The 23,591-nt window shown below is 38.7% G+C and overlaps 2 protein-coding genes across 2 annotated transcripts; one reads left to right on the forward strand and one right to left on the reverse strand.

The window, feature by feature from the left end:
* The first annotated feature begins 5,371 nt into the window (after positions 1 to 5,371).
* On the forward strand, positions 5,372 to 8,007 carry mtif3 (mitochondrial translational initiation factor 3). The gene is made up of 4 exons (XM_079255269.1): positions 5,372 to 5,435; positions 6,744 to 7,200; positions 7,346 to 7,497; positions 7,659 to 8,007. Exons 2-4 carry the CDS (start codon positions 6,747 to 6,749, stop codon positions 7,887 to 7,889), a joined length of 837 nt encoding a protein of 278 aa, XP_079111395.1. The 5' UTR covers positions 5,372 to 5,435; positions 6,744 to 6,746; the 3' UTR covers positions 7,890 to 8,007.
* Positions 8,008 to 11,249: 3,242 nt separating this feature from the next.
* On the reverse strand, positions 11,250 to 22,782 carry heca (hdc homolog, cell cycle regulator; the record flags this gene model as incomplete). Its single annotated transcript, XM_079254938.1, has 5 exons — positions 22,332 to 22,782; positions 19,404 to 20,460; positions 18,665 to 18,831; positions 14,258 to 14,412; positions 11,250 to 11,414 (listed from the first exon to the last, which is right to left on the reverse strand). Exons 1-5 carry the CDS (start codon positions 22,501 to 22,503, stop codon positions 11,250 to 11,252), a joined length of 1,716 nt encoding a protein of 571 aa, XP_079111064.1. The 5' UTR covers positions 22,504 to 22,782.
* Between the last annotated feature and the right edge of the window lie 809 nt (positions 22,783 to 23,591).

The following is a 23,591-nucleotide window of genomic DNA, read 5'->3' on the forward strand; positions in this document are numbered from 1 at the left end:
ACATTTTTACCATTTAATAATAGCTCATCCTAAAAGCAACACATCTAAAAATAAAAGTTTGTTCAGGGCAATAAAAGAGGGGAAAATTAGGTAGAACTTCAACAGCTGGACAAATGTTGCGAAATGCTTTAGGTTGAAGACAAAAGATCATTTGCATGAGTGGATGTAACAAGAGCACATTAGAGATTTGTGAAGCTGTACAGCACTTTAGCAATTAGCAAAATAAGAAAAACTGCAAATTGTAAAACAATAATAGTGATATTATTTCTGAAATGCCAAACTTTGAGTATTCCATGGCTTACTGAAGGTATATGATGTCATCTAAAGATTAAAAAAATATATCTTTGTGTACATAGAACAAAAAATCAGTGATCAATACCAATGATCATGAGCACACAGGTGGCACCACATGATCGAGAGGAAAAATCTATCAGAAATTACTGCAAGGACTCAGGAACAGAAATTATCGCCTGTGAACACAGTTTGCTGTAGCACAAATACAGGCCTTATGTCTCGTAGATTCTGCGGGGAAAAAAGTCGTTTTAATTTGAATAAATTTTTTTTTTTTTCTTTTTGAGTGGAGAGCAAATATTCAGCTTGTTATCGTTCAATTAAAAGTTTGCAACTCTGATAGTCAATGACGGAAGTTTTGCATATGTTTCCACCCAAATAGCATCCTTCCTGGTAAAGCCATTTCCCTTTTTCACAAAGATGATGCTAAACTGCATACTTCTGTCAGGACATGGCTTTCTGGTAGAAAAGATCAGGCTTTAGAACAGCTTCCCTGCAATCTCAACCTTTCAGCAACAGACACATTTTAGAGCATCATGGAAGGCAAAATGCGACACAGACCAAGGACTCGAGAGCAGCTACACTCTTACCAGACAAGAAAAGATAACCTTAACAGCTTAAGCAGCTGATGTGATAAGTTTGGATATTTAAAGCTGCTGTTAGAAAAAAGAAGATACTATATTGTTAAATACCTGCCCAACGTTTTTTGGGTTTTTTTGTTTTTTTTGGTGATGTTTCTCCAAATAAAAGTTAAAGATGAGCAAAAACATTTCATAAAATAGCTAAATAGCTCACTATTTGAGCTTTTTTGTGTTACTGTGAGTACATAATGAGCTTAAAAATTATTAAATCATGTTTTAAAGTAGGAAACCATTTAATAATATTTATGTTTTTATATTTCTTTTTTTTTTTTTTTATTCTGAACCAAAACGGGTTTCTCTGAATGAAAAGGCAGCATTCTGATGGAGCGTATTTTGTTTTAAAAAAAAAAAAAAAAAAAAATCCTATTCTGATAAATGATGGGGGAAAAAAAAGAATAAAACCAAAGAATCCATACAAAATATTTAACGTTGGCATTTTACAAGCACCTGATAAAAAATACACATTTGGCTTACCTTCAGTGTTGTTCCAGTTTGACGCATTGATGATGCCGTAGAAGTTATCAGCAACAACTAAAGCAGCATTGTTGCAACTCTTTAGATCGACGTCAAACTTGATGGGCATTGCTGACAAAATATCTGAGTAATATATAAAACAAGTGAGCCCTCAATATAATATTCTTTCATATTATTCTTTTCCCCATACAAGGGATTAGCGACCTATAATAAGAATGTATGGACAATAGATGGATGTCTGTATGGATCATATTTCAGAGTGACAGTAAAATGCAAAGTAAATCCAATTATTCTCCCACCTTTTCATTCACCTGTTTAGTTTGATTTAGCAAGAGAACAGCACACATGAGGTCCAAACTCAGATACTGAGACTCTCATCAAGCTTTAGTTGTAAGAGATTTAATTTACTTACGAGAACAAGTCCACAAGACGCCCACCAGCACAACCTGAATCAGCCAGATAAGCCTGGCCATGATGTTCTCATGGATTTCAGTCTGTGCATGTAAGTGATCCCCTTCACAACTACTGCGGACAAAAAACGTGAACAAAATCGCTGCAAACAGTTGATTCATTCAATATTTTCAGCTCAATATATTCAGATTCTTACAGTTGTCTGGTTGAAGCAGTGGTTAGGAGCAGTGATAAAGAGCAAATGAAACTTCTGGTCAGAAGATTTTGTTTCCAGATTTTGCATAAATTTGTATTGCGAATATTTTGTTTTGCAAATTCTGTGTTGCTGGATATGTCATGGAGACGACTCTGCTGCTCTCTATGCAAAACTGGAAAAGTTCAGTGCTGATAACCGATTTGGAGGAACATAAACAGCTATTTTCAACTTAGTACACTTTTTTTTTATATTTACTTTTTATTTCTACATTCATTCATTTGAATTCATCCTTAAAATGAAACGCTCTAGGATTTATTTAAAACTTCACCAAACTGACTTAATGGCAACATTTGTCAGTGTCATGGCAAAGAAGATGTCTCTTCATTAAAACACCCTTTTCTTTATCTTTTAACTGTCTACACCATTTCTCACCTGTCACCTGTCTACACCATCTCACCTTAAAACATATAGTGTAGTGAGCCCTTATGGCAACCGGATGGAGCTCCAACAGGTTAGCTGGCTCTGAATGCTCCCAATCACTAATAAGTAAGAGAAACCAGGTGTGTCTGTAAACACCAATGAATACTTGGGTGAGCACAGAGACATGGCTGGTGAGTTTGGAGTTTTCATTTAAAGTCTATTTTTTGAAATAATACATTGAGTGAACTTGATTCTAAAAGTCTTTTTAAGTTAAAAAGTTAAAAGTTAAGTTATTTATAAGAAACTAAAGGCCTGTGATGCCATGGGTAAATTGTTTGTGGGTCACAGCCAGCAACATTATTTGCCTGATAGAGTGGGAGAGGCTATGTTTAGTTTGGCTAGTTATAAATATTCATCTTTAGTAACTTAAGTACAGTAGTTAAAACAGTACGAGCTAAAAACATTATAAATATGATTTGTAAACATTGTAAACATTGGAAATATTTAAAAAAAAAAAAAGATGGTAAAAGACCTGAGGTTAAAAACAAATGTAAATTGAAATATATACTCTGTTTAAGCTAAGAGCATGTAATGCATGAATGGCTAAAAAATTGCTTGAATTTAAGTTTAAAACATTAAACTTTAAGTTTAAAACGTTAAACAATTAAAAATTTAAATTAGATAAAAACATTAAGATTATATATTAAGACAGAATTAAAATCAATCTGATTTCATGACTAAAATTTTTATGCTTTCTATTATTTAAAAAGTTTATAAAAACACGTACAGAAATAAATACACAGTTAAAAATATAAATAGAAATATATAAATATGAGGTAAAAACTATTTTCTGATTTTTCCTATTTAATTTCTTTAAGGTTTTCAACCTGCTGAAACTTCAAAATAAAGTTTTCAAAGAAGCTGAGTTGGCCTCGCGTCCTCTGTTGCTCTACAAGTCCTATCAAGCGGGACAATCATTTTTTTTTAACACAAGCCTGACAGTCAGGATCTAGGTCACTTCTTTTTTTCTAAGTACTGATGTTACAAACCACCACCTACGCTCACCCAGATAATATAAGATCATGACATAGATATAGAAAGACTGAAATAGCAGTTGCCATTCACAAACTGTAGAAACAAGTCTGGATTATCATTTTAAGGTAAATGTTATGTAAAATATTACACTTTTTTTTTTAAAATCAAATTTATATATATTTTTATGTGTACAACCAGTTATAAACCAGTTGACAGTCAATGTTTCTCTCATTACTACTTCCTATATTTATCTCTTAACAAGTACAAATAAAAAACTACACTGCAGATTATTTACTAAAGAGCTAAGTGCAAGATTTAATTATTAATAGTGGTATCTTAACAAATATTTGTTTTCTACTATTTCTGTGTCCGCTCAGGTTAAAGATTTTTTTAACTTAAAGTTTTTAATTATGTTTCTAATTATTTACTTAAAATGAATCTGCAAACCTGCAGCGCTCCTGTCATACGCTGATCGTTCATTTACATTTTTTCTTTTTTTTTTCTTTTTTACATTAGGTACACTTTAAAGTGTAAAAGGCCAAAGACAGTTTGTTTTAATTTGTTTGAAGGTGAATATTTAATCTGAATGTGGGTGGAAAGGCACAGAATATAAACTCTTTCTGTTAAATAATTAAATGACTTGTAGAGAAATGGAAAGAGTCTGCATTTATTCACATTTGTCCAGTTAGACTTTACCCTCCCTCCTTATAGACGATTTGTCCTTTGTGTCTACACTACAGGAGACACAGAAGTTTACAGTCATCATTTACTGCAGCTAAATGGGTTCAGTATAATGTCATAAAGATTTTGTGGTTGTAAATGAATGTTTGCATTTATGGATCAAGCATTCTCTAAAATAAAATAAAAAAAAGCCTGCTTGAGAAATTCAAGTTTGTAATGTGTAGAAAGTATGGAAGTTGAGAGTACCTGTGCTTGTATGCTTTTTAACCCATTTTTCTAGTGATAATTGGATAATTCATTTTGTTATGTTTGAAGTCACTGATTTGCAGAATTACATATAGACATACGATATGACTGTATCCCCAGCTGTCATGGGGTCCATTTTGAATCAGTAACCATTTACTTTTGAGCCCATTTTAATCATCTTATTATCAAGAACCCGATAAATTTCTTTTTATCAAGAGAAAACGATAAAATCAACAATATCTCAACATAACAATTTAAAAAAAGAAACATAGTAGGACAGACATTCTCGGCTTCTGTAGAAAGAGATTTGCATGTTTGTAAAAAAAAACAAAAAACATTTGTATAGATAAATACATAAAGGTTATCTGTTAACATCTTTTCATGGATGCAAAGTGAAAACCTGAATGCAACACTGATGTTGCAGGTATAGCTTTTTGTCCGTGTCCTTAGACTGTTAATCTGACTGCATGATGGCACATTAAACTGGCCAATTATATTACAGATGCCTTTCTGTCTTCCAGCTTCGATCAAAGTGGAATAGACAGATGTTAAAAACAGATTAGCCAATTTCCTTACGTTCAGTATTACATGCACTTTTTCCCTTTGCATCCATGAACAGCCATTTGCAAAAGAACTTTTACTTTTCTTTGCAAATATTAAACTTTTTTCTACAACCATGAAAATCCTTATTTTACACATTCACATTTACAAATTCGATTCCTCTCTTGATTTTTTTTTAAATATATATACAGGATGACAAAAAAATTAATTGCGAATGCAAACTTTGGAATTATCAGCAAACATTAATTTACAACCCCTACATATTTATGACTACTTATGACTCTTACAGATTTTAAAACCACAAAATCTTTATGACTTTATATTGAGTCCAGTTGTTTCAGCCACTTGTCCACAAGGTGGCGCGCTTCACATTTCTAATTCACATGAAGGTCAGCCCGACGAAGAAGAGCTCGGCGGAAGAAGAAGGCGTAACCCTGCAGCCACTAAGCGCAAAGGACCAACATTCATTCTTGTCTACAGTGAGTAAAGCTATAAAACTAAACGGAAATACAACCTGAGGAAATGTAACTGCTCCTGCAAGCTCTTAAATGAATCTGAGTGTTTTACACCACAACTGATACACTGAATATTTGTCCATTGTTACAGATTGAAAGCAGTTTTTTTTTTTCTTGTCAGCACGTTTTTGTTTTGTTTTTTAGCCATGCTGAAATGTCTGCATTTAAGATGGACAAGAGTCGCAGACAGGATAGAAAATAAAGTTTATGGCTCATCTGCCGTGTTTCTTCTCTTAGTAGAAGTTATCTCAGTAGAATAGGGGCTGACAAGAAACCATTGTTAAGGAAGGGGAACAGGGAGAAAAGGCTGAGGTATTTTACCAAAAATAAATGGCAACAGGTGTTATGATGTTATGAATCCTCCTCCAGAGCCTGGCCTTCAGCATTATTGAAGCATTATGGAATAATAGAGGACAGAACAAAAAGACGGCATCCAAAATATAAAAGCTTTGAAATGTCCTTCAAGGAGCCTGGAGAAGTACTTCTGATTTTTTAAAAGAAAATGTCCTTATATACTATGTTTTCATTTGTTTTTTTCACTTTGTTATAAACTCCTGGACCTATTTCCATTTTCTGGTTAAATATAAAGAAATCAGAAACTAAAGTATGCTGCACAGAGCTGGATTTCAAAAATACCAGAGAAGCTGAGATTATACTTACAGTTGTGCTCATATTTATTCATACCCTTTCATTAAAGGAGGAGAAAAAAAACAACTGCCTGTAAAATAAGCTGAAATTGACTAAAGTAATAACAAATAAAAATTTTATGAAATTCATTATTTTCTAATTCTGGTTAAATAGAATTTAAAAAAAAAAAAAAAAAAAGCAAACAAATAAGATCATTTATTACATATTACATCACTCATAAAATATTTTGTTGAACAATCCTTTAATGTTTCCGCTCCAGTCAGGTGTTTTCTGTTCCTCTCAGTCAGACTTCTGCGCCTGTTGACACGTATTGCGTCCCACTGTTCAACAGAAAAGTGCTCTAATTTGTCCAGGACCAATTTGTTTTTGTTTGTTTTATTTTTTTTCTTCAACTCAATTAAATGAAAAAACAGTGTCTTATATTACTAAATTATATTTTTGCAAATCTTTAGTTATTCCGTTTTTTAAGTCTCCAGTTATTTGAGTGACTGTTGTAAATTCAGCCTTTTCTTTAATGAAAGGGTATGAATACATATGAGCACAGCTGTAAAACTCTTATTATATGCATCATGCATAATCTATAAATTACAGTTTCACATGCTCATATCTTCTCTTTTTAATCAGGATATGTCTGGAGGTTGTGTAAGGTGGCTTCTAAGTCACACAGTAAGAACTGTGGGCAGCAACAGGCTTGGCTACTGGGCACCAGCGTCACGATTAGCAATATGCAGCGAAGGACATAACCTCATGGCTACCTCATGGAGATGGTCGCCCTTCTCCACAGAGGTTGACGGCACACCAGCCTCTGTTCCAAAAAAAAAGAAGCAGAGTTCCCAGGCTCGCGCCTCCATCAGCAGCGTCGGCCGTAAGATCCCTCAGCACGAGATCCAAGTGATCAGCGACACTGGTGAGAATCTGGGCATCATGCATCGGGCAAATGTAATCAGAGTCATGGATGAGAAGAGTCTCAAATTGGTGCTACTGAGCGAAGACAAAGACCCTCCAGTTTACAAGCTGATGAGTGGCAAACAAATCCACGAGGAGCAGCTGAAACTGCGAGAGAAAAACAAGACGAAAGCAGGTACCCGGATCACTTTGGCCAATCACTTCTTTCCAATGATTTCACTTGCTTTGGAACTGAAAATATTCCAGTTGTGGCCTTAAAAGCCTTTATGCTTGAGTCTGCAGAGAAAAGCATCCCCGTTTTGTCTGCGTTCTCTCCTCAGCTCCTGTGCAGGTGAAGGAGCTCACATTCTCATCTGGCATCGCAGCACATGACCTCAGCACCAAACTAAAACAAGTAGAGAACTGGTTGGAGAAGAAACATCACGTTAGGATCATTTTGCGAGTGAGAGGTGCAAAACCCACTGTTGACCTGGTGAGGATGCAATGATTTATATATTTATTTCCTCTAACTATCCCTCTTTCTCTTTGTATCATTTCTCACAAGCGCTTAGCTGACTTTCCTGATCATGGCATGACGTCAGTGTAGAAAAATCCCCTGAAAAAACCTAAACCACTTGTGTTTTCTTCCTGCAGGACACAGCTTTGGAGCAACTGGTGGAACAGATGCAAGTAATGGTGGGTTTTGTTTCCAAACCAAAAGTCGTAAGAGACGGTCAAGCCGCCATGTGCATCATCCGGCCAGCGTCAGCAAAAGAACTGTCACAAAAAGGGAAGAAGGAAGCTGCAGAAAAAAGCTCGCCATCTGAAGCCCATCCGAGGGGAACGCCTCCTGTTAGCAGCACAGACACAACGGCAGCAATGTGATGGACATCAAACTTTTTCACTAAATGAAATGGGTGACTAAATGTCATGGTCTGATTCACTGCCTGGACTGTGTTGTGTGAAACGGCTGAATAAAGAACACGGATGGTGACTGGATGGTCACAGGGTCAAGGGCTCCAGGGTTCCTGTTGCCTCATGTCTCTTCACATTTCTCATGATTAAAACTTCTCGATGATTGTAAAGAGATGCAAAATTGAGAGAAAAGCTGCTCAAGAAGAACAAAAAAAAATGGCTACAAACATAAATAATCAACAAAATAATCAAACAAGGAAACTACGCACAACACCTACAGAGGTACAAGGGCCCCAAGTGGACAAAAAGCTGCAAAACACTAAACTTAAACATGCAAAATAAAGACAAGAAAAAGACCTAACTATAAAAAAACAAGTAAACATCTTCTAACTTAACATTTGTCTGAAAGAAGAAACTGTAAATGTATAAATATATGCAAAAGTCAGACTCTAAATTAAAACAAATACCTACAAAAACACAAAATATAAAAATCTTTAAAAGTCCAAAAGAGGAAGTCTGCAAATGAATGCAAAAGAACTATGAATACATACGATCACAATGTCAAATTTACACAAGATGTAAAAAAATAAACAAGAAAGGTCAATGAAATGTAACATGACTCATAACAGTTGCATCATGTAACCTGGGTTTGCCTTAAAATTACCTTTAGAGTTCTTGTCTAGAAACAGATTTACTTTACAGTTTGCAACGCGAGACAACACATTCCTCAACCTCTGCAGAGACCCGTCACCGCAGGGGAAACCGTCACACCAGGTGGGACCCAAAAGCAAACAGTGGAGGAATGAACAATAAATTTATTGCTCGAGTTTGGAAGCAGTTGTCCAGTCCAGGACATGTCTCTTGTGTCCAGAGGAGGTTGATAAGCTGGAGCGGGGCGTTTTGAGGGCGAGCAGCCAGGTTTAGACAGCAGGGGTTGAGAGGTAATGCTGGGATAGACGAGCTGGGACAAGGTCGCGGAAAGGGGAAAACAAAACAAAGTTAGCACATTCTCTTAGAGAACACAGTATTCCCAGAAGGAGCCTGATTTACCACAGATAGTGAGACAATCTGGCAGAGACTGGAACTCCTGCAGGTCTTATATCAGGCAAGTGACTTTTTGATCACTTTTTCTTTCATGTTCAGCATAAAAGAATTTTTTTTTTTTTTTAAATAAAAAGTAACAACAGAATGGAGGTCTTGGTATATACCAGAAGGTATTTCATTGAGTGACCTATAAAGGGTTAAGAAGCCAGTGCCAGATGTGCTGCAGGTGTGTTCAGTAAGCACTCCAGACTCGGGTCTGACCCTTCAGGAAACCTGCTCAGTCCCACCTGAAATCCAAAAGGTAGAGAAGACCACCGGCAGGGGTAAATCATGGCAGCGAGACGTCCAAATAAGATGTAAAGTGCTGCAAACACCCAGAATAAAGGTCTGACCCCTGACACACTCTGGATGTTTCACTTCTTTTTAGGATTGGTTGGACTTTTACAGACCTGGATAAATGTGTGGTTACTCCACCACGAGGCTGCATGGGATTCTCGTGTATATTTTCAACAAGGGGACAAAATCATTAGACGGGACAGAAGTCAAACTCATAAATGTAGATGTGGACTGAAGTCATTTTTAAGTTGACCTTGAAGGAGTTCTCGCTTGTGAAAAGTGTGGTGCGCAATACATGGTAAGAACAACTATCTTTCACCTCTGATGAGTCCGTCTTGATTTTTTCAAGAGGAAGAACACCTCAGCTGTCTACTTTGCTCTGGTAATGATGTTATTACTTGATTTTGGGCCAAATGACTGCATATTATTCATCTGATCAGGTACAAGAATAATAATAAACATTTCAACAACAATAGGGCCCTGCCATACTTTGTATGGCTCGGACCCTAATAAAACTAATATTGAAAACAAACTTGTTCTTGGGCAAACCTCTGATTGACAAGTGCAAGTGAAGGCAGCATTCACTGTAGTCATTCTATATGTTGTCAACACTTCTTTTGATCAAATGTTTAAATGGGTGATGTTTGTCTGTTCAAACTATTTACATTTTTAAAACAGCATGTAAAGTCAGAAAACCACCACTGCCAGAGAAACTGATGCAAGTGCTGGTATGGTGCAAAGGTGTTCGTTTTTCTAGTTATAAATGAAGCATAAATGTTTTTGCAGCAGTGATTAAAGCTGAAAAAAAGGCAGGACCATCATCAGTAAATAAGGAGTGATTAAAAAGGCTATTATTCACAGTTTGCAAACATTTAGCTTGACTTTTAAAATGGCCATTTAGTTGGAAAAATTAGTTCATTGTGTCCTAAAATCTAGACCAGCGGTGTACAGCTCCTGCAGGTTTGCCAAGTGTCCCCGCTGCCACACACCTCATTCAAATCAATGTATATTTAGCAGACGTGCAGAGCTTGAGGTGTGTTCCAGCAGGGAAACTTGGAAAACCTGCAGGACACCGGTCCTCGTGGACCACGATTGGCCCGCAGTGTGATCGTATTTGGCCCAAGAGGCAATAACAAATGACTGGTAGAGCTGGTCCTCCAGTATTAAACAGCACATGGTGGCTTGGTGCGTCAATCAGGACAGTAGCCATAGCATAAACAAGTTACTGCAGCAGAGATGGCAAAAAAAAAGTCCCTCTCTTCAGTGAAGGAGTGTTTGTAAAAAAAAGTGCATGCTTGAAGTTTGTGAGCTCGTAAGCCCAGAGAAAAAGAAGCATTTTCAAACAAGAGCCTGAACAGAAACACAGTAGCTGAACACACACGTCATTTTGCCACCAATCTATAAAATCATTGTCAAATCTGGAAGGTTTTTTTAAAAAATATCAATGTTGGCCTGCAAGTTTGTCCAGTTTTAAATATTGGACTTCTGTACATTTTGAGTTTCTTCTAGACGCACCTCTGCTCTTTGGTTATGAAAGACTGCAGATGTGTGTGTTGGAATAAACCTATCATGGTTATAGGTGCTCTATCCAAAAAGTGCCTAAAGATGTGAGGAAACCATCAAACTGGCATCAGTGTGTGAATATTTCGTTTTATTCAAGGTTTTTTTTGGTAAAAAATAAAAGCAAATTTGGCATACGGATACATTCACTTGTCACAGATAAATGTGTCATCTTGACTTAAATGTCAGTTCAACACTTTATCAACACTTCTTTCAGCAGAGATACTGTCTTGAGAACAGTTTCCTTTTAATCAGAACCATTTTCATAAGAAAAAAAAAAAAACACCTTAAGGCCCCCCAAAACAAAATCTTTCCTAGACTGTGTTATAAAAAAAAAATATAAGAAAAGATAAACAAAAGCAGCTTAACTAGCATGCATTAAAACTTTTGTCAATAAGCCTCAAGCACTTTGTAGGAGGAGAAGGGTTTAACAAAGTGATAGTCCAGGTTGCCGCAGTGCGGGCACTGCTGGACGTTGCTGTACTCGGAGAAATACTGCATCCCCACTCGAACGTCCACCACCGGCTTCCCGCAGTGCTTACAGTTGAGACGAGCCTGAGGACACATGAAACACGGGGTCACTGAGGTTAACCCTTTTATGCATTATGTCCACTACAGTGGACACCTATTTAAAAACTGTTCTAGTATATTTATAAGTAAGAACGGTGTATTTACAGTTTTGGAGAGTCACCCAACACAACGCCGCTCACTGAAGGATAAACAAATATACTATAAAATGTCATATATTATGGCTGTGACGATATGCTTTTGTCCCGATTCGATTCCGATTTCTTGGGTGCCGATTCGATTTAAACTGCGATTCTCACAATTCTTTGATATTGCTGATTTTTGTAGATTAAAACAAAATAAATATAAAAAACTTATTTTTTTGCTCGTAATATTTCTTGATTTCAATTGGAAAAAAAAACGACACCAGCAGCCAGATCATCATTCTGCTGCTATAACGCCCCAGAAGACAAGTAAAAAGATCAATAAAAACAATAAAAAAACTAAATTTTTTTAATGGATTATTTTTATTAGTTTGAAAAAAAAAATCAATTTTTTTTAAACAAAAAATCCATTTTAAAATTGTGAAGCAAAAAATCCAGATTTTCGATTTTTCAATTCGATTTTCCCACCCCGATCATATATACACAAACATGTAATTTACAAGTTTACCTCAGTGATAAACAGGACAAGAAAATGATACTAGCTGATTTTTATAGAATATTTCTATTGATTATGACATTATAATCATCACTTTTCCCCCCTGAATCATATTAAGGGCCGCAGGGAAACTGGAGCCTATCCCAGCTATCATTGGGTGAGAGACAGGGTACACCCCAGACAGGTCGCCAGTCCATCCCAGGGCCAACACAGAGAGACAAACAACCTCTCACACACACTCCTAGGGACAATTTAGACTAACCAATTAAGCTAACATCCATGTCTTTGGATGGTGGGAGCAAGCCGGAGTACCCGGAGAGAACCGATGCAAACACATGGAGAACATGCAAACTCCACATAGAAAGAGCACCGTTCAAGCCTCCCCCCAGCTGAGACTCGAACCAGTGACCTTCTCGCTTTGAGTGCTTATTTATTTTATAAATATTTTGATAGAATAAATAAAAGACAAACTAAATTAAAAAAATCAAAATAATCTTAAAGACAAGGGAAAGCACCTCTGTACATGTTTGTAGCCAAGATAACTATTTATAAAGCCCTTTTCAACAGCAACTACTGAACAAAGTGCTGAACATAAAATAACTAAAAGAAACTGTAACAGTGAAATATTGTATGTAGAAAAAAATGTGGCAGATTTTTTAAAATAATTCATTCATTTATTGGAAGGTTAAAGTTGACAAAACGATGTCAAGTGAACGGTTTAACTACATGTCATTATCTGGTGAAATGAACATGTAACATGATGATAACACTGACTGAGCATCCAAAACAGGTTTATTTCAGCATTGTTTACACTTGATCAAGTACTCAAAGTGAAGTTCTTACTTTTAATGCACTAAACCTCCAAGACAATCCCAATTTACTTCATATTTATTTGCTTTATTTGTCGTTACTTTGCAGCTTCAATTCAAAGAAACTGCTAACTTTGGTATACATGGCGTCATTTCTTTTCCTCTCTCAGACTTTTATTGACTTTTTGGTTCCCGAGGCAAGCTTGTACCCTGAAACACGTCATTTTTATAGGTCAACATGATAATATGTTGTTTAAAATGGCTGACGTGTTTTTATTCCTGTGGGAGAATGCGATCGTCTAACCCACCAAGAAACTCCGAACAACAGTGAATACTAACAGAGGAATATTTCAGAGGGGTTTTGGAGGGGAAGTAGCCACACATCTAGCTGTGTTGTTCATTAAACAGAAGCATGATCCTTACAAGTTATACCTTGTGTCAAGGTGACCAACCACACTTTGCAATGTAGTATATAAAACAACATCGGATGGAATTATTGAAGGGGAATTAACTGTGGGAATCAGCACCTCCAAATCTGAGACCATGGATCTCAGCTGGAATAGGGTGGATTGCCCTCTCCGGGTCGGGAGTGAGGTCCTGCCTCAAGTGGAGGAGTTTAAATATCTCGGGGTCTTGTGGAGGAGCGTGAGATCAACAGACGGACCGGCGCAGAGTCTGCAGTAATGCAGACTCTGCGCCGGTCAGTCGTGGTGAAGAAAGAACTGAGCCAGAAGGCGAAGCTCTCGATTTACCAGTCGATCTACATTCCTACCCTCACCTATGGTCATGAGCTGTGGGTCGTGACCGAAAGAAGGAGATCTCGTATACAGGCGGCTGAAATGAGTTTCCTCCGCAAGGTGGCCGGGCTCTCCCTTAGAGATAGGGTGAGGAGCTTGGTCATCCGGGAGGGGCTCAGAGTAGAGCCGCTGCCAGTTGAGGTGGCTAGGATATCTGGTCAGGATGCCTCCTGGACGCCTCCCTGGTGAGGTGTTCTGGGCACGTCTCTCCGGGAGGAGATCCAGGACACGCTGGAGGGATTATATCTCTCAGCTGCCCTGGAAACGCCTTGGGATCCCCCCCGCAGAGGTAGCAAATGTGGCTGGGGAGAGGGAAGTCTGGGCTTCCCTGCTTAGGCTGCTGCCCCCGCGACCCGACCCCGGATAAGCGGTAGAAGATGAATGGATGGAATGACTATGTAAGACATCTCATAAACCAAATATTGTTTCCACGGTGAAATGAAGGTTTTATCCCTGAGAAATCGTAACTCTATCACAATGAGGAAGGATAAAGAAAGAAGTGATTACTACTATTCAGTGATACCAGTCTAAATCTATCATATTATGCGATTAATAAATTACTATTCCATTTAATATTTCTGTTTCTTATATGCTCATCGGTGACCTCAGAGATCAGCGTGTTTACCTGGCAACACGGCGAAGCAGCCAGTATATCGTAGGTGTACATGGTTCCCAGTTGGTGCCAGCTTCCATCCCAGCGTGACTTACACTTTATGCACACAATCTTATGGACACCCTCCAGACAGTCCACACAGATGGCGTAGAGATGCATTAACCGACCTGTTAAAAGATGATGAGGAGCAATTAGATTATTCAAAAGTGAAGATTGATTCGTTCATTTCATTTATTCATTTGTGGGAAATGCAGAGCAGAGTGGTGCTTAAACTAAATGCTTTCATAACGAACTTCTGAAGTTAAACTTTTATTTCAAATACATGTCATTTTGCTGGCAAAATTCTTCTTATTATTCTATTGTTTTGGTTAATTAGCAAACTTTCTGACACTGTATGAGAAGACTGTTAATTCAGCTCCATTATGATGATGGCGCTTGTGATGATAAAGGTTTAAAGCTCCTGTCATGATCTGTCCAGTTGTTTTTGTTTTTGTTTGTGTGCATTATCATTTTCTGAAGGTAAAATGAAACTTTAAACTTACTTCCAAAGTGGAAGATAATGTAAAAGCCACTCTGTCTAAAATTGTTTATTCAAGACACTTCACTCTTCTCCTTCATTTCTATTCTGCCAGAGAAGATTTAAAAAAAAAAAAAGTGGAATGTATAATTCTTCATATTTATGCATATCAAGGATGCAGATATCAAAGCTTGCAGACTAACACATCAAAGATGCTTCATGTTGCTGCTGCACTAATTCACATTCATGCTGGACCATGCAGAAGCCAGCAAGAATCCTTTCATGTCTGTAAACACAGCGTGGACTGCGCTCACTGTCGGATGCATTTTTCCTTTGTTTGAGAAAAGATGCAACAATCTGAACACAGACTGGGTTTATTGTGAGATATATTTTCACCCTGGGACTCAACTGTTGTGGATTTGCATAGGAAACAATCTGCACAAGTCTTTATTTATTTCATACTGCCTGTTGTGACACCACCAAGTTTCAGCACCGGCTTTACGATTTTACCATTGTTGAAGATCCAAAAAAACAGCAGGATTTATATGAAGTAAAAAAAAAAAAATGCTGATTGCATATCCAGTTATGAGTATCAAAATGAAAATGATTCTACATGCAGAATTTCTATTATTCCATCATTGGGCAGATGCTCTTATCCAAAGTGACTTAGGTGTGATAAGTGATCTTTTAACCATAGCAATCAGCATAACATGCATGCGCTGCAAAAACTGAAATCTAAGTAAGATTAAAAATCTTAAATTGAGTACACATATGCTTATATTTTTAAAGATCAGATAATTCTTAGTTTTTATGCCAGAGAATTCCCCTTATTTTAAGAGTATTTTTACTTGTTTTGGGAAGTCTTGACAAGCCAAATTTTCTTGTTCTATTGGCAGATAATTTATCTTATTTTAAGCAACATTTACCTAATTTTTGTATATTTTTTCTTGTTTATTAAGGCTGAGTTTTTGCAGTGTGTACCAGCATTTTCCATGTTACTTTTAAAGGCGGTGGCAGTGTGGACTATGTGATTTTTGTACACACTTCCAAAACCCATAAATAATGAAAAGGGAAAGGATTTAGAGAATTACAAATACTTTATTTTTCTTTAAACAAAAAATAGAATAAAGGTGGATCATTATATGTTATTTTCCAGTTAAGAAAAACCAACAAAATGCCTGAAAGTGGTAAAAAAAAAAAAAATAATAATAATTTCATCCTGTCTCACACCACCTGACACTGATTTCCAACAAAAAAAAAAAAAAAAAACACACAACCCCCGGACGTGACATAAATTACCTGTTTTCCCTCACCGTTCTCACCCTCATCCAAAAGCTAAATCACAGACTTTAAATTAAAAAAAATCTATCTGTGTACTATAACCCAATATACTAAAATACAAAAAAATAATTTAACTTGCATAACAGCTATTTCTCATAAAAGAAAACAAAAACACATAAATGGCTTCTACAATGTATGTGTTTGGATGCTGAGATGAAGCCAACATACCCAGAGAGAACCCACACATACAAGGGGGGGAACATACAAACTGTTTAACCCTAATCTGTTTAGATCATTGATAATCTCAGACAGGCTTCCCAGGTGAGTTTACCTAAAGGGGAGTGTTGGAGTCAAATTCATTATTTCACATATTATAATTTAATTTAAAGGAAAGATAAAAATATCCAAAAGGATTTTGAGCTCTGAAAGTTTATATTTGGTAAAATGCATAATTTTATGTTTCTTAAGTTATCATACGTCACTGGGAAGTTGCTGATTTGTCAGATTGAAGCCAGAGACGTGAGAAGCAACATTGTTTTTTGACCGTGTAATCCTGTTTTGTTCTTATTAAAAACTAAAAGAAAGAAGAACTGGTCTACTCACATTTCAAATACAAAGTTGCTAGACTGACTTCAAAGTGGTGGTAAAGAAGAGAAACAAAGTGCCACTACAGGGAGCTACCGGAGGAGGTTCTACCACATTATTAAGCAAGTCCCAGTTTCCATCCAGCATGTGGGAAAAGAAGGATTTTACCATGAAATTGTGCAACGTTTTGTGAAACGAATGACAACACTGGGAGGCTTTAGCGAGATCGCTGTACTGTTAAGAAGTTTATGCGTTTCAGAGAGCAATCAGGTTCGTTCAGATAAAAGCATATCCAGGAACGTTTCCATCAAGCAAATGCATCGCATTAAAACAGCATCTGTTAGAAAAAAACACTGACGAGCAGCAAGCAGGCAACTGATGCTGCTGGTGCCTCGGAAAATCCATGTACCTCTCCATGTAGGACACTCCAGAGGTACAGAAAGCTGTATTTCCATTTTGGCCATCCTTAACCAATCCTCACAGTGAGAAATATTTGCATTTGCCTCAGAAATACATGAAGACTCTTTTGAAACCGTTCCATATCCCAACAAGGCCGCCACAGCAGCAAGGTGGTGGAGTGATGGGGACTGAGATGGTGGGCCTCTTTAGGACGTCTAAGGAAGTCAAAATAACCTCTACTAGTCATGTGCAGTTTCTAACTAACCATTTCCTGTCATGGTGGAAAAGGAAGATGGGATGAAACGTTCATCCCATGCTGCAAAAATACCGTTCAACCTTTGGCTAACATGGGGATAAAAAGGCCACAGTGTGCCGTCATCATCCCCTGACCTCATCCCTACTGAGAAACATGGTGAATTTCTCCACTGCGAGATTAAATAAAGTCCAAGTCTAACCTGTGGAGCATCTTATAAAGAAGATCTGTCAGGGTGGGCAGCGGTATACCTCCAAACAGAAACTCTGTGGAGGCAATTCAGGTCTCCTACAGTTAGATCCAGGTAGAAACTATGCAAACTATGGAACTACAAGTTCAATAGATGAGAGAGCTGCTAAATCAGTATCAAAGCACCACCTTAATATGAAACAAGTAGTTTTCCTTTCGGTTTTTTCCCCTGAAGGGATCACAGCAGCAAATCACCGGCTCCCCACTACTGAGCCGGTATGGAAGCTCCTAATCACACAGTGGTACTTTGGCACATGTTTTATACCAGACGCCCTTCCTTACGCAAACATATGCATTTATCCAGGCTTGGGACCCGTTTGCAGGACTAAAACCGCCGACCTCCAGGTCATAGGGCAATCGGCTCTACCACCTTGATCTGTAAAAATACTTTTTTTTTTTTTTTTAAAAATCTGTTTTTATGCAAAATATACAGCAGGTATAAATTTTTAGCTCTTTCTAATGAAATAATGATTTGAAACTGAGCGTAGAACAATTTGGAAATGTTTTTAATGGCAGAACAGGCTTTTTTTTCCATCATCTGTAGTTTTTTCATATAATTTTTTATGATAAACTAAATTTGCATTTGCTTTAATTTGCACTGATTATTGATTGAAATTAACAAAAATAGGTCATACATTATAATTTGGAACAAACTATAATGTCAAACTAAGATGTCATGTCCATTGTTAGTACATTTAGGATTTCATCACTTTTCATGCATTGAAAATCCTGTTACTGAAGCGACTCTTAGATCCTCATTGTGCAGCAAATCAACATAAAACAAAGCAAGGACACATTGAAAGAAAGGAAAAGGCTTGGATGTTGCTGATTGGCTGTTGAGAACGGCGTTAATGCTTAAACTTTGCATTGTGTAAAATAATCTTGGATTTAGTTTAGACATGTTTCTACAACTGTGCTTGGCAACAGAGATGCAGACTGGAAATAAAAAGAAAAGGGAATGTAGCTTTTAAATGACTACCTCCCTGCATATGTTTGTTTTATAAATGCCTGTAATATAACTTATGTGACACTTATACAGGTTTGCTTTTTGTTTTTCATGTCAGTAAGACCAACATGCTCCGTGTATTTGTCACATATAACTCCATACTTTAGGATGTTGTTCTTGAAACCTGACCTTGAAGGTGACATGGGATGTCATACTCGATCTCATCGTGGCGAGACGGGCTGAGAAACAGCGTCCCATCCACCAGAGGAAACTGTTCGAACACAGGTAGCGACCGGTGGCACAGCGCACAGTTGACCACATTTCTCTGGCTGGCAGTGAGGGCCGACAGGATGAACCTAAAGGATGACACCAGAGTCAAAAAGCTGAACAACAAGGGCAGATTTCTGCGGAAAGTTCCTGCATTAAAAGGCAGAATATCACACGTTTGGGAATGGCTTGTAATATTTTATAGTTTGTTACTCCAAAACAACAATTCATCACATCCGTGGAAACAGATCCACAGATCACACCAGAGCACAGTGACATGTTTACTGGTGGACGGAGAATTATTAGTTGTCTTTAAATCCCATATAAACCGCAGCTGAAACTTTCACAAAGATGCATCTATGAAGAAGAAATGAGGCTAAAATCACTGCAGACTATAAAAGTTACGATTAACTGGATTACAGTGAACTTGTTTACGTTCTTCTCAGTCTTGACTTTATATTATATTATAAATATTTTGCAGACTATTTAATAAAAAAGGTTTAGAAATGGGTGACAAGCGCAAAGCAACATGTTCACCAGCATGAACTCCAAAGATGGAGATCAAAGCAGCAACCTTTAACATTTAATTAGAATCTTCTGATGGGACAGCAACTTTTAACTAACGCTAACTAATAAACCAACCAATTCCCCGCAGCCTCACCTGCGCAGCTCCTCCCCCTGGCCTGCCTGGGCGTCATCTTCCATGCGGACGTGGTACGTGTTCAGTTTGTGGCGAGGAATGTGGGTGAGGAGCTCCGAGAGGTCCAGCCTCCTCAGGAACTGCACCGGGTGGGAGTGGGCTCCGTCGCCTCCGCTCCCGGGGGGGAGTCGGTGATGAAGCGGGAGGGCAAAGGGAAGCTGGAGCGGAAGAACCGAGCCAGGGTCAAGGTGAGGACCACCAGCCGAACCACCGGGGGCTCCTAAGGAGCAGCCACCTCCCCGACCCAGCGCTCCCCCTATCAGGAGGTGTTTTCTCTGGGGGTCCATGTGGACGGCTGATTTAAAGAACTCTCCTAGCTGACGGGAGCCCCGCAGACCTGCTCCCGCAGCTCCCGGTCCGAGGACGGGAGTTGGGGAGAAGGGGAAACAAGTCGGAGGAGACTGTCCTGGGGAGTCGCATGGAGACTTCTGGGAAGACACCAGGGGAAAAGCCCCCCCTGGGACATGCCCCCCTCCTCCAACTGCTCCTCTCTCTGTAGAGTTCTGCCGGTCCACTGATTGTCTACGAGGCACCTCCTGACTGGAGGCCCTGTGAGCGAGTTTGCCTCCTCCTGCTCCTACTGCTGGTTTACTTTTCTTGGGCTCCTCAAAAACCGCATCCCTGGAGCTTGTGGCCCCCCCACAGGCCCCAGTCCTGCCAGTACTTCTCTCCGACGGCTTCTTCTTGCGCTCGTCCTGCATGCGTTTGACCTGGTACCAGTCAGTGTCTTTCTTGAGGTGACCCTGTCCGCAGCGACAGGAGCAGAACCTGAAGGCGAGGTCGTAGCCCTTCTTGGTCCACATGTTCTGCCGACACTGCTTTTCGTTCCAGGACCGCGCACGACCGATGCAGTTGAACTGGACGAGGATGGAGCTCTCCCACTCGTAGAAGCACTGCAGATGCATCCAGTTGCCGTAAGGGCAGAGCTCGTTGTTGCAGAGCACCCGCTGATAGTCGTCCTTCTCCAGGTCGATGGAGCAGCCCAGGCTGCAGCCCAGAGGAGTGGCGCACTGGACCTCTGAATGACGAGGAAGAAAAGGGGTTACTATGTAAAGTTAGCAGAAAGAATCAGTAACAGCTTACAAGTTTACACACCAGCCATGCTGAAAATATGCAGAACGCACTAAATGTTAAAAGTCAGTCAGCGTCGTTTCCTTCCTAGATGTGGAAGTTACTCATGCCGTGTGCAAAAAATGCAGCACCAGACCATCATAGATGCTGGTTTCTGAACGTCACCAGAGGACTCAGCATCCATATATACAACGAGGAAGAAAAGAAAATAGTCAGTGGATCTTAGAAGATAGAAAAGATTTTCTTATGAAAGTTTTTGAGTTGGCTTACACACAAGCTGCATCTCTGACCAACTTTTAACAACAGCACCATCCAACTGGGGTTTTTTTAACTGATTAATAATCTACTTTACCAGATTAGATTGATCTAACTATTATAGGGTTGAAGCTTTGCAGCAAATGCTGGTCATTCTGGCTTTATGTAAGACATTTCAGAGGTTTTCAGCTTCCGTCAGGCTTTAACTTCATATGCTGAACATAAGATTTAGGAGATTATAAAGAAACTTTTGTGCAGACTGTCATTAGTTTCAGCTATAAAATGTGCCAACAGCACACTCTCATTCTGGTGAAATATACAATACAACCAACTGAAAGAGACAACAAGTGCCATATCTACAATCAACAGATGAGGTGAAGGTGTAAAACGGAAGTTTTCAGTCTTTATCGGCATTCAAGCCAAAGAGCGGCTCTATGCAAGAACAGCCAGCTATTGAGGCTGGATGTGAATCGAGCAAATGTGGGCACGCAGTTTCTACGAGGAGTAGCTCATCATAATACACTGTGGGTGTGCAGGGGGATGTTTCCTCCTTCCTTTTCCGGTACAGTCAGCTCTCTGTCTTTGTAACTCACCACAGAGTAGAGAAAAAAAATGTGCATTTTTAGGTCTGTGTTACATTTTTACTGGAAACTGGCATACAGCAGCATGTTAAAGTATCAGCATTAACTTGTTTGATGACAGCTCTCAAATGCAACAACTGTCACAAACCTTCATATAAATTACCTTACAATAGCTTATAAGAAAATGGGTCAAACTACCACATGCTAAAACAATCTAATACTGCATATTTTTTGTTTAAATTTGACTCTTTTGTTTAAATAAATAATTTCTAGCAGCATTTCACAAGATATTCAGGCTGAAAGCTATATACCTAACAAGTTTTATTACTTTTACTACTACTAAAACCATTTTAAAGTGCCCTGCATAATCAGATGAATGCACTGATTTGTTACTTTCACGCATTCATATAGATCTTCACACTAGTATGAGGCTGTGTGCACTAAGCTAAATATGAGTGCATTAGTCATGCTGTTAAGTTTGCAGGAGTGCACAAAGCCCTGCAGGAAGACTTCTCCAGCTGGCTGTGAGACTGTAGCTACGAGATTACGTTGAATTAGAGTATTGTTGATAAGGAAGAAGGCCACAAACTGTGTGGACAAGGTGCGCTCCAGGACAGCTAAAGGCCTGCAGGAGAGCAGAACTTGGCTGTGGAGGAATCTGTGGGGAAATGACGCCTACTTTGAAATCAGCTGCTTTCCACAACCTACTTCTGCCAAAACAAAGTACAGTGGACTTGCAAATTTGTGTTACCAGTGCAGTTCACCAACTACTCCTAGCTGATTCATACAAAAAAAAAAAAAACGCAAGTCAATCCATTTCTGAGGCCTTGAGTCGACCAATGAAGTCCATGTTTCCCAGGTTTCTCATTTACAGCGTCGCACCGCACGCATGTCACGGTCGTGTCGACAAGCCAGGGCTTCCCCTGGCAGGAAGGCAGCATCTCCAAACTTCACCACATCTGCGCCTGCTTCCCCCTCTTACCACTTGAGCGCTGGTTCCTGGGTGCAGCAGCGGCGGCGGCGGCGGCGGCGGCAGCAGCGGCGGCCGCGGCCGCGCCTCCTGCTGCGGCCGCACAGGCTCCATTTTCCTGCTCATCTCCGCTGCTGTTGGTGCGTTTGCTTTTCTTCCCCTTGCTGCTCTTCTGGTTGGGCATCTTACACGATTCAGATGTCGGTGTTATTTTCGACCTCTATCGACGACTTCTGTCAGCAGTGTCTGACATTTCTGTGGACTCCATTTCTCCAGTGGACTGGTGGCTCGTGCGTCTTGTTGTCGCGTTTAGTTTCCTTGTGGACGACAAGCAGCTCTGTGGCTTCTTCTTCTTTTTTTTTTTTTTTTTTTTTTTTTTTTTTTTTGGCTGCAGGTATAACAAATAAAGCTGCTATAACCTCTACGAACGAAGGCGTGTCCGTCTCTTGTTTTGATTCCTGCTCTGCTGTTTTCTTCCACATCTGACGTCACGAGGTCCCGCCCCCAACAGTGGCTGTCAACCATTAATGCGACGTTCAGGTACCGTGGGAAAATATGCAATAATTGGCGTGCGGTACCGTGCTAAAGAATTAAACTGTAATGATCTGCTTTAATGAACTAAGAAGACACACTTTGAAATATTAAGGCCAGTGATGAGACTGAAAAGAGTAATTAAATAATTATGAAAATATCTTTACAGTGACAATGAATGAATTAGAGAATGAATGAATGAATGACTGTTTAAATAATAAAGATACAATAGTAGAAATGGATGAATAAACTGAGAATTCATCATACTGTTCACATTTTGACACAAGACAAAGAAAGTTACTGAGATATTGAAATTTCATGTTATTCGCTTTTGTTTCAATAAAATGTTTGAGATTCCACTTAAATGTCATGCTTTCGTGATATAAAAGACGTGTAGCATCAATACCATTAAAAACAGACTCAGTCATCTTATACCAGTTTCTTTTCCCACTCATGAAGAAACTGTAATGATTTGCTTTAATTGATTAAGAAGACACACGTAAACTTTGAAATATTAAGGCCAATGATGAGACTGAAAAGAGTAATTGAATAATTATGAAAATTTCCTTACAGTGACAGTAAATAAATGAATGAATGTCTAAATAATAAAGATACAATTATAGAAATGGATGAATAAACTGAGAATTCATCATACTGTTCACATTTTGACACAAGACAAAGAAAGCACTTAACATAAGTTACTGAGATATTGAAATTTCACGTTGTGGATTCATGTTATCA

Source organism: Telmatherina bonti (genome assembly GCF_933228915.1).
Source record: "Telmatherina bonti genome assembly, chromosome: 16".
Classification (NCBI taxonomy): domain Eukaryota; kingdom Metazoa; phylum Chordata; class Actinopteri; order Atheriniformes; family Telmatherinidae; genus Telmatherina; species Telmatherina bonti.